Consider the following 17,116-nt stretch of genomic DNA (forward strand, 5'->3'; position numbering starts at 1 on the left):
ATAAGGCTATCAAACCAGTCTACACTAAAGGAAATCAACACTGAATATCCACTTGAAGGACTGATGCTGAAGCTGAAGCTCCAATACTTTGGCCACCTGATGCCAAGAGCCAACTCACTGCAAAAGACCTTGATGCTGGCAAAGACTGAGGGCAGTAGGAGAAGGGGCGACAGATAATGAGACAGTTAAATGGCAACACTGAATCAACGGACATGAATTTGAGCAAACGCTGGAGACAGTGGAGGACAGAGGATCTGGGCATGCTCGAGTCCATGGGGTTGCAAAGATTTGGACTTGACTTAGTAACTGAACAACAACAAAAAACTATCAGAAGGGGCTTCCCTGGTGGCTCAGTGGTAAAGAATCCACCTGCAATGCAGGTGACACAGGTTCGATCCCTGTGTTGGGAAGATCCCATGGAAAAGGAAATGGAGACCCACTCTAATATTCTTGCCTGGGAAATCCCATGGACAAAAGGAGCCTGGCCTGGCGGGCTACAGTCCATGGGGTCGCAAAAGAGAAGGTTATGACTTAGCAACTAAACAACAAAACCATCAGAAGGGAAAGCAAACCAGTGTGTCCAGGGTCAGAGAAGCCAGCTCAGGGAAAAAACCTGCTCCAGAAAATGAATCCATGTTCTAATAATCACATTAGAGTTTGGAAGGGACCTTTTTGCAAGCACCTAATACCCTCTACTTACACATGAAGAACTGGAGACCCACAGAACTAGGTGACCGGCCCAGAGTCCTATAGCAAGAAATGGAGTCAGCTCCTTTTGTGTAACAAACACAAAAGATAACTGCCTTATAGAGCCTCTTAGATGTGCAGGTTCCCACTTCCCCTAGGCTTCTGCCAGCTGGACCACCCCGCTCTTTTTCATTTTACCTCTCCTTCATTGCCAGGCTAACTCTACTCCTCCTTCAGATTTCAATGTGGATGCTACTTCCTCCAGGAAGCTCTCCCGGCCCCTCCTGGAGGGTCCGACAGTATTCTATTTCTCTCATCACTACACTGGAGAAGGCAATGGCACCCCACTCCAGTACTCTTGCCTGGAGAACCCCATGGACGGAGGAGCCTGGTGGGCTACAGTCCATGGGGTCGCGAATAGTCAGGCACGACTGAGCAACTTCACTTTCACGCACTGGAAAAGACAATGGCAAACCACTTCAGTATTCTTGCCTGGAGAATCCCAGGGATGGAGGAGCCTGGTGGGCTGCCGTCTATGGGGTCGCAGAGAGTCGGACACGACTGAAGTGACTCAGCAGCAGCAGCACGACACTTAAGTCTGCTGCACTATGAATGCCCAATCACTTTCTCAGGAAAAGCCGTTCCAGAGACCACCTCCAGCTGTTCACCATTGTATTCCCCAGCAACAGCACAACATCTGACACAAACAGGATAGTAGAACAGATGAACAAACACATCAGCACACACCCAACGCACATTTGCACACACACACATACAGTCGTCATCCTTGTGCTGAAACAATGGTTGTTCCCATATGTAAAACCAAAATTTAGAAACAACTGTTTCAATAGTAATTTCTGTGTCCATCTGAAGAATTCTTAAATGTCATGGCTGCCAAATGGAATGTGCCTCCATTTTAGGCCCTCTGTGAGCCTTGACATCATCCATTTATCAGTGACCTGCTAACTTCACAATGAACCAGACGAAGGCTCACATGCTGAGTGCCCCTCATGCCAAAAGCAGGGGAGTGCGTGGGGGCATTAAAACCATTTATCTACCAAACCCTCTCCAACCTTTTCTGACCCTCCAGACAGTTCACATCATCTTAAAATCCTTGCTGGCCACCTTTGCTGACCTTTGCAGGGGCAAGCCAAGTAGAATAGTCATTAAGGCTCAATTATAAATATCTGTAAGTATGGAACACTATATCCAAGGACTGCTGAGTTAAAACAGCCTAGCCGAACAATAAGCTCACACACTCGGACATGGGGAACAGTTTTAGATGTATTAACTCGTGCAGCTTTGTGCAAGTTTTGCTTTATTTGACTTAGAATTTCCCAATACCGTGGAAGCAATGGCAATAATTTCTCTTTCAATTTCTTCAGAGAAAAAAAGTTCTTTCTATAGTGAAGTGAAAGTCGCTCAGTTGTGTCCGACTCTTTGCAACCCAGGGACTAAACAGTCCGTGGAATTCTCCAGGCCAGAATACAAGAGTGGGTAGCCTTTCCCTTCTCCAGGGGATCTTCCCAACCCAGGGATCGAACCCAGGTCTCCTGCATTGTGGGTGGATTCTTTACCAGCTGAGCCACAAAGGAAGCCCAATCTATAGTGGGCTATTCATAAATACTTGGTTAATGTAGGGATAGTTATAGAAAATTAATATACATGGCATCAAGGGCAGCATTTATGCTAGAAGGAAGTTTGTAATTTATTCTGTATAAATGATTGATCTGAGGGAAGACAAGAAATGTTCTGATGAGATTTCACATCTTTGGCAAACACTGTGGTTTGAGAAGATGACCAATAGAATAAAAACATGTTTCCTTTCCCTCTCCCTGCCTAATCTCTGTCTTTCCAGGTCTCTCTAGGCTGCTTCCAGACACAATGGTAAAAGGCCCCACGATCCAAGCTGGCAAGTGGAAGGGACCACAGTTGGGTAAAAACAACACAAAATCTGAGAGGGTGAGAGATTGTGAGAAATCATAAAATATGTTCTATTGCTGAAAGCCACACAAAGAACAGTATTTTCTCTACTCAGTAAAGTACCGGCTACTTCAAGAGCAAAGCGAAAGGCCACAGCTCCCCTGGGGGTGGAAAGTCCTAATACGTGCACACCATACTGCAAGGTCTGCAGAGCTCACGGAGCGACAATAGAGCGGGAGGCGGCCCAGAAGAAGGGGCCTAAAAAGGTGAAGGAGATGAAGAAATCTCCTGAGGACAGTTTAAAATCTGGGAAGATGAAGGCCAAGTGGGTTTAAGACAGCATGGATTGGGTGAAGGCAGACTACTTATGAAGTTCTGGGATATCATAAAGGGACATCTTTTCTTCATAAAGAAAAGATATACTCAAAGTAACATGGAGAAGCCTTAAGAAAACTCATTCCATCTCAAAGAGGAGTAAAAACTGAAAACCTTGAGCACCGCCCTGTCCTTCCAGAAAGGTTTCCTTGGTGGCTCTGCCGCACTGGTACACCTAGCCACCGGGACCATGGCTGACCCAGAAAAGAAACCACCTTCGCTCTGCACTTCCTCTTTGGGGAAAAGATGTCTTTAGATTCCTAGGCCCCCAACTTTACTCTGGCTTACTCCTGAAGAGGTACAGCTGCTACTAAAACACACCAGAGAAGGCCTCGGTGATCATCACTATTGTGAGAGTATCATTAAAAATTTGTCAAACCCTGTGGCAAAACTCCTGTCTTTCTTATTAAAAAAAAAAAGTGAAGTGGAGTAAGACCTTATAAATGACAACCTGATTTCACCACCTTGAAAAAGTGAAACTCAGTCGTGTCCAACTCTTTGCAACCCCATGGACTGTAGCCTGCCAGGCCCCTATGTCCATGGAATTCTCCAGGTAAGAATACTGCAATGGGTAGTGATTCCCTTCTCCAGGGGATCTTCCCAACCCAGGGATCAAACCTGGGTCTCCTGCATTGCAGGCAGATTCTTTACTGTCTCAGCCACCAGGGAAGCCCTTTCACCACCTTATCTCATCTGAACTCTGCCACAATCCTACGTAGTTAATTCCCACCAGAGGCATTTATTTTTAACTGATAGGAAAATAAAAACTCAAACATTATGGGATTAGCTCTGTGTTGAAGCACGGGATCCAGGAGCAGAGCCCAAGTCTCTGAGTTCAAGCCCAGTCTTCAGGACCCCCCGGGCCCACCCCCAGGGACACAGCATGGGTGTTCTGGACCACAGAGGCCTCTGGGAAGGGACCCAGCAGCGAAGAGACTAGAAACTGACAATTTATTCAAGTAGGACTCGGGCTCCTGCGGTCACTCTTCTACAACTACCACTCGCCACCTCACAACCACAAAACCACCCTGCTTTTCAGAGACAGACATGGAGGAAATGGTTGTGGCAGCAAATGAGTACTTATCCAAGGCATTCATTCTGCCCTAAACCATCTGCTCTGGAAAATTCAAATGGGGACCAAATGCATTTTTTTCCTCTTGTGCTTCACCCTCCTGATTAAAAAGAAGATGAGAGACAGACTTAGTTCTTTACATCAGAATTTATGGACCCATGTTGGCCATTACAGTTTTGTTCTTCTAGCTATTTATTCAGAACTTTTCAACCTGGCAGACAGAAAAGATCTAATTTCAGTTGATTCACTGTGTGGTACAGCAGAACCTAACACAACATTGTAAAGAAATCATACTCCAATTAAAGAAAATTAAGCAAAATAAAGATGTTCAGATAAGCAAACAAACAAAAAGTACTAGGTACTTACTTATTGAAGGATTGTAACCGGTGGGTTTAGTAGTATATTCAAAACAGGCCTTAACCTTGAGGCTGTACAAAATCAAACACATAGTCATTAAGAAATGCCTTACTGCCCTGGAAAAAAAATCTCAACACGTTCCTCATCCTCATATCCCCCCAGGGATGACTGATGAGTAAAATGTTATATATCCACTTGACAAGATTCCTCTTTCCTTTCCCCATTTCTCTTAATCTTCCCTGTGGCTCCTCGGGGCAACCGGGTCAGCATAAAGCAGAGATATGAAACTGTGGGGGAAGAGTGGACACGGTGCAAATGCTCACCATATCCCACTAGGCGCCCCACAGAGCGTTTTCTGACGGAGATCAATTCTGTTGGGTGTTACTGTGATGGTTTGCTGAATATTAATCACAGGCCGGGATCTGAAGACAAAGGAGAAGACAAGCTCAGCCTTTTGCTATCTGGATGTAAGATGAGCTCACGTACTACACAGGCATCCTCAGATGCTACATCTTAAAAGCCACAGGAAAAACTGTTTCCCGATGTTATTCCTGCTCCCCCGTTGCTAAAGAAAATAGCTGTTAACAGACATAATTTCATAAAACACGATGACATGATATTTATAAAACTGTTTAAACGTGACACATTCAAAATTATAAATTGTTTTATATTAATAATCTTAATATTAATGGAGTTTTTAAACTGAAAGAATAATATGGGCAATATGTAAAAAGTTCCATAGTTTTCAGGTGAATATGCCTCATCCCCACCCAAACTCTCAAGGAGCTTTGCATGTCATTCCAGACATATCAGTCTGGTTCAGTTAAAAATACTATTTAAAATTAAATATAAAACAAGCATTTAAGTGGGAGTTTTTCATGCTTATTGGTCTGCATGTTGCTTTTTCTCATTCACATTTCAGAGGTCGTCTCATATCTCTACACACAAATCTAGTTGTTTCTCACAGCTGGTGGTGCTGCATATACCAATGGAACATCATTTATTCAACCAGTCCCTTAATCGGTGGACATTTATAATTCTGTAAGGCTTTCAGCTGACAGACATCCTTGCATATACATCTATGTACATATATGTGTCCTAAGTTCATACATCTGTTTATCTGTAGGATAATTCTTAAGCAGAATTTCTGAGTCAAACAATATATGCATTTTTTATTCTGGGTAATCTTGCCCCCCCCAAAAAAAAAAAAGCTCCAAAAAGGTTATACCAACATACATCTAACATTCTGGGGTGTTCACTACCAGGATTTCTACACATATGTGCATTTTAGTAATCTAGGCAAGTCCTGACCTTACAGGTCCCCATCTTACAACAGCCGAGCTTCCTATCCTCCCTGGGACTCTGCTATCTCCAACCTCACGTGCTTGCCAGTTACTGACCACAACTTTACTACCCCCACAATATCTCTATAAGCAAAGCCTGGAATCCTTTATCCTTTCCTATCTCTGCCTTAACCCAACCTCACGGACACACAAGCAGCAGAATCCTACACCTTTAGCCCTTCTCACCATGTAAAATCATCATCTTTCTCCCTTATATATTCTTCCCTACCCGCCACAGCCAAAGGGGTCATCAAGGGCGTATGGCTTGATCCCTGCAGCACTGGAACAGGAGCGCCAGGGTGTGGTGGCTGGGGGTGCGAAAGGGCTGGGCAGATGGTACACCTCTCGCCTCTGGCACTTCCCACATGAACTCACAATGGCTTCTATGGTTCCATTACCACAGGGATTCAGTCACACTGACTTCGGTGGGTTTGTGGTAAACCCAGCCATTCTGGAGAATAGTGTTCCACAGGAAAATGTATTCCAAATTCCTAAGAGCCAGTCTGAACTTCTGGAATCAATCTGTCTGTAGGCCAGACAGAGCATGAGTACCTTCATGGGGAAGGCAGGAGCCAATAAAATGCAGGAGCCAAATGATGCTCACATTTTTTTCATTTCCCTTTAATTGTTTATCTTTCTATTGTTATTTTACATTGGAGATACTGCAGGTTTGGTTGCAGACCACAGCAATAAAGCGAAGACTACAATAAAGGAGTCACTTGAATTTTCTGGTTTCCTATAAATTACGTTTTCAGTATACTGTAGTCTAGTAAGTTGCAAGGGAATTATGTCTAAACAAGGTACCTGCCTTAATTAAAAAATACTTTATTGCTAAAAAAAAAAATGCTGATCAGCATCTGGGCCTTCAGGAATTCATAGCAGTAACATCCAAGATCACCATAATTAAAGTAATAATAAATGAAAAAGTTATAATAATAAATGAAAAATGTTACAAGAATTACCACAATGTGACAGAGAGACATGAAGTAAACACATGTTGGGAAAATGACACCTTGCCACAGCCTTCAATTTTTTAAAAAAACAAACAAAAAACTGCCACAGTATCTGTGAAGTACAGTAAAACAATGCAATAAAATGAGGTATGCCTGTAGGTATGTTTCTAAAGTTTGAGAGCATATTTAGAAGGCAAAAAGTTCATAAATGTTTTAAATACCAGTTGCTACAGATGCTAGAGTGTTTTACATATAATAGTACTAAGGCTTTGGTACTGCACACATTTCAAAATAAATATTTTAACACACACTTCTGCCTAAATCCTGTTTTTAAACATACAATATACACAATTTTCAGAGCACATTATATACGGAATCGTAAAAATGCCTTTTAACACATAAAGCAAATCTTATTGCTCAGCTGTCTTGTGTTTAATTGGCATTTACTTATTAAGTATCATAGTACTAGCATGATTTAGTGGAGACTGACATTGGGAAGATTTAGGTACCATGCCCTGCTCTCACAGGATCCAGGCTCAAAAGCACAGGCAAGTCCTGAGCCTCTGTTTTTCTTATTTGTAAAATAGGAAAGTTATCTTATTAGCAAAGGCTTTTGAAATTCATTTTCATGCTATCTATGAGGAAAGAAGGAACATGTATACAGGATTCACAGTCAACCTACTTATGGGGACAGGAAAGTAAGGGTATTAAATATCAGTTACATACAGATACAAATATTTAACTGGCTAAAGACATTATCTCCTGGGAAAGTCTTGGTAACCAACTTTTGTTACAGGAATTCAAGTCTTCTTGACACCAGAGGTATGTATCTCAAACTAGAAGTTCAAATTGCTTTTTGATGGAAACTGCTGAAGTAATCGAATGTTATACTATACTCTTCTACCTTTTAAAAATGTTGACTATTTTAAGGTTAATACCTAACACATGAACAGAGAGAAACAGGCATATAAAGGCAGTAACAGACATACATTCAAACTATTTTTTTATCTTCTTCCTTTGGCCTAATATTCCAGATACATTTTTCTCCACTTACTTTCACGTCTCCCACTTTTGCCATCTATAATGTCTCTTCTGGTTCTTAGCTTTCTCATAAAACGACTTTCATAGATCTTGCCATTTAACTAGAAGACTATTTTTCTATAGTATTTTATACAACATTATATAAATGCACAGTATATTCTGTCTTTTTTAAAGTAGTATTATCTTCAAAAGTATCCTGGTGTCATTTTATTATCTGCAGGGGTTTTGGTTAGTCTACTCTTTTAGATATAGAGGCTACATTTATGCTTGGCATCCTTCCAGAAGAATACAGAGCAACAACGGTACCAAGTGTACACATGACATACAGATTATTTTTCGTTTAGGGTTTCACTGAACATCGCTGCCCATTTCTTTGAAAAGATTCTTCAGATAAAAATGACTATAAAGCCAAATCGTTTTTTTAAAAAACAAACAAACAAAACCAATGAACCCAAATGGTTCATTTTCACCAATGATCAAAGAACTGCAAATTCAATCAAAAGATGAGATCACACCACGGTGGCAAAAATTAAATAGATTCATCCTGTTGGGTGTCAGTAAAGGTGTGAGAAAATGGGCCCTCTGGTAGGTTGCTGCTATGAACATAAATTGCTACAACTTTTCTGTGGGTATATGTAAGGGTTTCCCAGATGGCTCAGTGGTAAAGAATCCATCCAGCTGCCAATGCAGGAGATGAGAGTTCAATCCCTGGGTCAGGAAAATCCCCTGGAGGAGGAAATGGCTACTCACTCCAGTATTCTTGCCTTGGAAATCCCATGGACAGAGGAGCCTGGCAGGCTGCAGTCCATGTGGTTGGAGTCAGAGTGTATATGCATACACATATATCATGTGTATGCATATACACACATGATGAATACAAAAACGTGCTAACCTTGATCCCAGCAATTCTATTTCTAGGACTTTTTCTTTAAAAAAAAATCCATTACATGGAGATATATATACAATACACCATCTAACACACTGTTTATAATAGCTAAAAGTCACAGACTATCTAAAAATTCCATCAACCAAAGACTCATTAAATGCATATTATGGAATAACCTTGAGCTTTTAAAAAGAATAAGATTGATATATCTGTATTAACAAGGAGAGAAAATGGAAGAGGTTAATTTTTACAAACCAGAATAGAGGAGAGCACTTACAGTATGGCTGTTTGATGATACCCTAGAAGTGCAGAGAGACTCAAAACTATTAAAAGTTGTTTGATGGAAGGAAAGAATATTGGAATACTTGCACTTAACTGCAATTCTGTATTAACCTTTTATAAAAAAAAAAAAAAAAAGAATGTGCTACTTTTTAAGTTAAAAAAAAAAAAATGTTTTGCACAATTTTTCCTGGCAATTTCCAGCAGTGATGGAATTGTTGGGATAAGGCCACTGAGACACAGCTGATGGGCAAACCGCTGCAGCCTTTCTGGAGATCATTTTGGTTGAAGGAATCACAAGTCCTAAAACACACATGCGCTTCAACTTTGCAACTCACTTTCAGGAAGTTATCTTAAGGAAATAATCTAGGACATGAAGAAAAGTAAGGATGCTTACCAGCTTTGTGTATCAAACCTGGAAAGCAACCTAACTGTCCAATGACAGTATGTTGCTGCTGCTGCTGCTGCTAAGTCACTTCAGTCGTGTCCGACTCTGTGCGACCCAATAGACGGCAGCCCACTAGGCTCCCCCATCCCTGGGATTCTCCAGGCAAAAACACTAGAGTGGGTTGCCATTTCCTCCTCCAATGCATGAAAGTGAAAAATGAAAGTGAAGTTGTTCAGTTGTGTCCAACTCTTCACGACCCCATGGACTGCAGCCTACCAGGCTCCTCCGTCCATGGGATTTTCCAGGCAAGAGTACTGGAGTAGGGTGCCATCGCCTTCTCCGGTATGACAGTATGGCAGTTGTTAAATAAACTATGACCCAAAATAAACAACCCAAAAGTTGTTAAATAAACACATGACCCATATGATGTCTCAGGCAACCGTTAACTTCATTTCAGAAAAGTACTCAATGACAGGGAAATAACCCACTATGCATTATACTCACTCACAGAAAAAGGCCACTATTCATTACAAACCAGCAAAAGCAGGTTACAAAACTATATGTACATTACAATCTCAATTTTGTTAAACATACGTGTATATTCACAGGAAAAAACCTAGAAGGATATAAACCAAAATTTTGGAGTTTCTTAATGGATGGTAAAATACAGTACATTCATTTCCTTCTTTAAATTCTTTATATGGTCAAATTCTTTGTTTCAGTTTTTATAAATGTAAAGGTAAAAAATTTCCACCAGTTCTGACCTTTTAAAAAAATTAGTTCAAAATTATACAAAGACTTTACAAAATAGCTTTTTATTACACTGTTGTACTACTCGCAAGAGAAAAAAATATTCAAAACTCATATAAGACTTTGCCTTTGAAGTACAGTTGTTACAAATTTCAATTCAAAATGTCAAAAAAAAAACAACTCTAGTATAAGCAGATTTACCAAACAAGCTTAAAGCAAGAGATTACACACCTGAAAATAGTCACCGAATCTGAGAGGGAACCAACAGCAACATCAGGGTAGGAATTTCTATCAAGGTCCATGTTTCCAGCAATTGAATATCCAAAAAAGGGTGATTTACCCTCAAGAACCTGAAAGGAATAGGGCATCAGAACGGACACCTGGCTACTAAAATAAGCCTTTTATTTATGCTTTGAAGATAAGTCTCTTTTGAACTGAAGTTAAAGAGTTTACTTACAAATTATATTAAATCACAACTGAATTATAAATACGCATACACATGATCAAACATTTCATGCATTTTATTTTCGCAAAAGTTATCTGATTTATGTTGTATCTCAAAAGACAAAGAGAATTTTTGATAACCTTATGTACCATATTAAGTCAATCAGTGTATTTCAAACCAAACTTCTCTTCCTGCCCTCCAAATGTCTTATTTTCCTCTAAAGCAATTTTTAGATTTTGGTATCTGATTCTCTATGCAATTACAATCATCTCATGTTTGTCCAGTTTCATCCCTTCTTAATATGCTACTAAAGGAAATACATCACATTCCATCTCTTTATGCTACCAGGGTAGAACCGTCTTTTCCTTTGGCTTAGTTTGAGTCTTAATTTACCAAAGAAATTTTACAGTTTAAAACAAGCAGCTCATTGCATTTAAATCTATTTACAAGCTATTTTCTAATACATTTTTTATAAAACCAAAGTTCATACTATTTTAGACTTGTAAGTAACACATGATTAGTGTGATAATTCACGTAAACCTAAACAATCCATTGGAAAGACAACTACTGAGACCTTAACTATAGAAATCCAAATTATCTGGTTACCTGTGTTGGTTTGGTATTTATTCCATTCGCAGATCCATGATAGATAAAAACCTTCCCCTTACCATCATAGGGTGCTCCAACCGCAATATCTGTTAACAACACCACGTTTTAACAAACATCACATTTTAAAAGCATTCCAATACAATGTTTTAAAACATGTCATGAGCACTCACTATTTTAGACAATCACATAATCTATAAATCATGACCATTTCACAATCTATTTGTCTACCTGGGTAGCCATCTTGATTAATATCACCAATATTTTTGACCGCAATGCCAAACATAGAATCTTTGGTTCCATTAAGACGAATCGGCTTGACATTATTCCATCTGCCTTGCTGGTTAATGTAGACATACGCTGCACCTCCAACTTCTCCACTTCTATCAAAATACTGTGGGGCTCCAATAACTATATCTTGCCACCTGAAAACATAATGAGGGGAAGAACTGTGAACCACTGGCCAAAATACCAGCAAGCTTAGGGAGAATCCCACGTGAACGGGTACTAAGGACACAGAGATATGATAAAAAGGACCTCAAATCTGGAATTTATATCTCATCAATTGAAGTATTTTTTTAAAAAACTAGGTAGCCTCTAATAACACCCAAAGGAAAACATCAACTGTAAGAACTTGAAGCCAGTTTCCAAGTTACATCTATAGTGCAGAGAGACTCCCAGTAAAGATTCCACTCCCTTCCACCTTTGACCTTCTACCAAAGACCCAGATTGGCACCACCAACCAGAGACCTTTGTATCAACTTTGTCACCAATCCCTACTTTCTAGAGGACATTCTGGCTGCTCCAAAATCCCCTTAAGAAACCACAGAACAGAACCAAGTAGGTGTCTTTTTTTTTTTTTTAAGTTAAATTTTAATTCTCACAGACCCATGGTCCTAGGACACAGTAAAAACTGAAGACTGAAAATGTAATCCTACATCCTAGGGAGGGTAACGAATGTTTGCTACCAAAATATAAGTGAGGAAGACTGATGGGATGGTAAAAATTTTGCAGCAGAAATATTCTTTCCATCAACTAACCTGGAAGGGTATTTCCTCTCAACACCTATAGAAGCCAGAGCAGCAATGAGTTCTTTGCAAATGTAAAATAACCTCAGAGGCTCTTACCCATCTTTGTTGAGGTCCACCACTGCCACGTCATAGCCAAATGAAGAAGCCAGCCCTTCCCCATCAAATATGTGCTCAGGGAGAAGGTGTGCAGACTTCAGGTCTCTCTTAAGCAAAACCACAGCTCCACTATGATTGGCTCGAGGAGCACCAGATACAAAAGTGATCTCATCTTTGGAAACAATACCTTTCCCCGAGTCCAAAGAAAAGCCTAGAAAAACAAAACATGGTACTTATCAACTCTGTTTTTCAGGAGGTATCTAACACTGGTTACTTCATCACTACCTGTCCTTTCCCACCACTCTCCTTCTGACCCTCCCCACCAGCTATCATATCTATGATAAAAATTACAGAACCAAGAGATTTGACTCAAGCACAAAATAGTAGGTATTTCCCTGTTAAGGCATTTTAAAAAAGCACCTGTGCTAGTTAGCATTTGTGTAACTTCAATCATGAAGCATACATGCTACTTAAGAATCAGTTCAAACTCCATTCCAATACTGAAACTGCTGTAAAAGGAGATCAAGCTAGATACTAAATTATCAAGGGAAAGTTACATCCTGTACACCAAGATGCAACCCGACATAGCATAATTGAGTGCCTATGGGTCTTGCTATAATGCAGTGATTAGTAACTTGTATATTCATCAATCTCTTTGGTCATCAGGCAATAAAAGAATGCGAACATTAATATACCACAGCCAGCATTTTACTCCTTAGGGCCAACTTAGTTCTCAGACACAAACATGCAAACAAAACCATGACTGATGAGATTTGAGAACCTAGCGGAAACAATAGAGGTGAGCAAGTTGTCATCTGTATCAATTACACACTTGTTCGGAGGGCAGAAAAACATTAGAAACCTCATTATAAAGCATCAGGTAGGATGTCAGATTACCAACTGAGAGGTTGGTATGAGGTTAAAGGGCAAGCAGACACAAATGTCCACATCAAAATTGTCCAAATTAAGCAAATCTTCCTATGTGAAGACGAGGCAGATGCAGAGTACTATAAGCTCACCCTTTTAATTGGGTTTTATTTATGAAAAGCATCACCGCTACTGTTGCAGTTCTCAAATTGTGAAGCGAGTTGAAAAACAGGATACAAGTTTAGAAAGGAGACACAATTGAATCCAGCTCTGGAAGCCATTCTGGCTGCAGAGCCTCAACCGCAGCATGCTTTTTGTATGTGCTTCACTTGAAATGAAATAGAAAATAAAAAGATTTATGCTCTGTATGGATCAAAAAAAAAATTCTTAAATGACCATGACCAAGACCATTTATTTGTCATTTCACAGGTCACAAACCTAGGTAGCTATTCATCATCACATCAGGGGATGTGTCGGGCTGCTCCCTGGGAGGCTGTGTTTTATAAACAAACTGATCGGGATCTGTATAGGAAACGCTGGTCAAAAACAGCAGGCCTGTACACATGCACGGGACGGAGGAGATTGAAGAAAAAGCAATTATGCTTGGTAAGAGGCACGCCGGCTACTGCCGTGCTCGCAATGATGAGGCCACCGCTGCATCCGGCAAGCCACCCTCTTTGCCAGCTTCCAAACCTCATGCAGATCATTTTCCTCCTAAAACCTGCGGATTTTTTTGAAATGACAGATGCATAGACAGCCAAAATGTGACAGTAGAAATGTGACACTATTCTCCCCACCCAGATTCCAGTACCCGCTTTTGAGGAAATCCATTCTGAGAGTGGCAAATGTGTTTAATAAAAAAAAGTTTAATAGTTTCACATGTTCCAGTAGACACTAAGATAAAAATCCATGGGCATCTATTTTACGCACAAAAGTGTTGGCTTGTTGACCAGAGCCATTAAATTGAAATGGCATAAACTAATCCCTAAGTAACTCATTTGAAGAGGTTGTCTGTTAAAATTTATTCAAATAAAATATTGGTTTATTGATAGTATTAATATTTACCTTGAAAAGAATTTTACCCTGGAAAATCCTATTTAATAATTGAGCCTGCAAAGAACTCAGCCCTGTGTTCCCCTCCTATCCTGCAAAGTCACTGACAGCATTCACATACCCAGCTGCTTCCTATCCTGTCCCAATCATTTTCATGAGCATTTCTTCCCTTGGCTGGGGGAGTATTAATTGTGTGACCTTGGACTAGGAAAGTCATTTCCCTCAGTTACAGGATTTTTTCCCCCATTAGCAAAAGGAAAATAATACTTTTTTTATAATATAGTTGGAAAGAACAAATAAAACCTACAAAGTAGTAATAGTGTGTGATTTATGGCATACAGTAGGTGCTTAACAAGTGGTAAGTATAAGTTTTCTCCATTCTATGTCTTCACATCAAGTTTTTAATTTAGAGGTGGGGGAGTTTCTGAAAAGTTTTTTTTTAATTAACAGTATTGTTCATACATATCTATATAATTAGAACAATTTTTAAAGAATATGTTTATTAATACCTTGTTTAGAATTATTTTTAGATCTACACCCATTTTTTCCCCCTTTTTAACCTTCCATTGTTCTAGTAAGATCTCCAGCATATGGTACTTCTCTATTTTTTAAAAAGAATAGGATACTATTTAGATTTAGTAGATTTTTTACATTTTTTTCCAAGAATTACACAGTAATTATTCTTTATGTCAACTCATACCAAGAATTAAAGCTTTTAAAAGCCTTTGTGTAATTACCATAATGCACATGAATAATTTAGGACACCCATTAGTAACGAAAACAAGCGTTAGGAGTTAAGGAATTGGCACTTAGACCACAATCTGGGTGTCCTTGGAGCTGCTTTAGCAGTGCGGCTCTGGCTCGGCTGGAAAGCCCCCATGCCACCCGCCAGGGGCCTTGTGACAATCCAGAAGCAAGGCCAACCCCTGGAGAGGGGCAGTCACAGAGGATGGACCTGGAGGTCTTGACCTGCCACTTAAGAGTAACTTCATAAATGTAGCTCTTCAAGAGTATCTCTGCAAAAAGAGACTCTGAACGGAGAGGGAAGACAACTCGGCCTCTTGCTTACAACCATGCATGGTGTCATGGCTGCATGGACCGCCTGGTGCGGGTTACAGAAGCTGACATTAGCTCAGGAAACAGACCTCCACGCAGGACAGAAGATTTTAGGAGACGGTAGGTTTCCTCCTGCTTTGAGGCAGCTCAGGTCAGATACCCCAAGTATCAGTCAGAATACCTCAGGGATCACCAAGCTTTAAATTCCACTAAATGCAGCCACAGGCCCCCAGCCCCAGTCTGGCCTTTTCTCAGCCTCGCAGTCCAGGGTCCCGTGACAGGAGCGTCACACAGAGGCATCTGAGGAGGCAGGCGTGTCACCTACTCTCGTTCCTACCTAAGTAACTGTTAGCCGGAACAGGAACTAGGCTTTCATCATGGTCAGTCTCTCCACCAACTTCATAAGGCCCATCTTCAAAGATGTTCATGTCAAAAAAAGTGTTATTCTTTTGCTCTACACGAACAATCCCTAAAGGAATGAAATGGTAAAAAAGAAAAAAAAAATGAAGATGAAACAAAATAAAATAGATGGTTGTAATAAACATTCCTGATGTTATCATTAAGTTCAGAAAGAAAAGTTTGGAGGAACAAAAGGCAGAAGATGACTTTTGAGGTTATTAAAGTTAAAAAATACTGTTTGTATAGATTTTTACATCAAACAAAATTGTTCTAGTAATAAAAAAATGCCCACGTGTTTTCATGAATTATCTTTATAATGCCATGAAAATGGAACTATAGATGGAAACTGGAATGTTTAATTAACTAAACCTACAGAAAACTCTTTAATTATATGAACCTGATATATTTTACATATTCTGTAATCCTAAATCAATTTACCTTCTTTACTATAGTGTGAAAGCGAGATTAGTATTTTGATATTTTCTTCCAATCATTTTTAACCAGAGATTTTAAATTTTCAAAAAATTTTCAGACCTAATATTGAAAAGAGAAGATCTCACATAGTAAGTCCACTATATGATTTTTTTTAAGTGGTAACATTTTTAAGTCAGCATTTACAAAGCAGGCAAGAGGTATTTCCCATAAATTAAAACATACATAATTGGTGGGTGTTTTTATTTTGTTTTACTATGTATGGCATCTCGTGCTAAAATAAAACTATTTCTAAACGCAGTGTGTTATTAGGTCAAGATAACCCAACAAATGCTGCTATGTGGAAGACTCAGCTGAGGGTGGGTAGCCTAAGGAAATTATTGCAAAGGTTGCTATGAATGACATACCCAGGAAGGTGTTTAAGGACCATTCCTAACAGAAATTAAAACTCCGAAATTTTTGAATGAACAATTAAAATTTTTCCCAAGATTTTTCTGACTATAGAAAATGTTAGAACACAGGATTTATTATAATAAATTTCTCCCCCCCAAAATCTTATTTCTGAATCAGATGTATTTCTCTTCACTACGAATTAGAATTAGGTAAATTGTCCTTTATAATAGAGCGGTTTTCTAAACCTGCTTAATTTCTTCAGAAGTTGAACTTTTATTACGGGGGCACTGACCATGTTCCTCCAGGCAAAAAATGTGATGTCACGCCTTTCACCTACATCTCGAGATTATTTAAACAATATCATTTAACAACCTTTCCGCAAGTTATCTGTGATCATCTCAAATTTTCCTAATTTTTCATCTGTCTTTCTAACTACCCTGCTTTATTAGCAAAACATAGCCCAAGTAATACATGACTAAAGAAATGTCTGTATCAATACAATATTATTTGTATACACCACCACTCAAGTCTTCTCAGTTTTCAGATCCCTATGTTAAAATTTAAACTTTCAATTTCATGAGATAAGCAAATACAAAACAGCAAAAACTAATGCTAACTATATTTTTACAAAAGGAAGTTAATTAGTTATATGAATGTAAATTGCTGGCAGAGGGGGAAAAATCT

General features: G+C 39.4%; 1 protein-coding gene across 3 annotated transcripts in view; it reads right to left on the reverse strand.

Moving 5' to 3' along the window:
- Positions 1-17,116, reverse strand: part of ITGA6 (integrin subunit alpha 6) — an 87,700-nt gene that overhangs the window by 26,025 nt on the left and 44,559 nt on the right. For 2 of the 3 annotated variants that reach the window (XM_055572224.1, XM_055572225.1), the window contains exons 5-11: positions 15,546-15,677; positions 12,233-12,443; positions 11,337-11,530; positions 11,106-11,194; positions 10,286-10,404; positions 4,738-4,836; positions 4,424-4,485 (exon numbers count right to left, since the gene is read on the reverse strand). In XM_055572224.1, coding sequence (XP_055428199.1) covers positions 4,424-4,485; positions 4,738-4,836; positions 10,286-10,404; positions 11,106-11,194; positions 11,337-11,530; positions 12,233-12,443; positions 15,546-15,677 — 906 coding nt within the window. Of the gene's footprint in view, positions 1-4,423; positions 4,486-4,737; positions 4,837-10,285; positions 10,405-11,105; positions 11,195-11,336; positions 11,531-12,232; positions 12,444-13,537; positions 13,655-15,545; positions 15,678-17,116 lie in introns of all 3 variants that reach the window. The other variant, XM_055572226.1, reaches the window with a different exon arrangement.

The sequence above is a fragment of the Bubalus kerabau genome, chromosome 3 (assembly GCF_029407905.1).
Source record: "Bubalus kerabau isolate K-KA32 ecotype Philippines breed swamp buffalo chromosome 3, PCC_UOA_SB_1v2, whole genome shotgun sequence".
Taxonomy (NCBI): domain Eukaryota; kingdom Metazoa; phylum Chordata; class Mammalia; order Artiodactyla; family Bovidae; genus Bubalus; species Bubalus kerabau.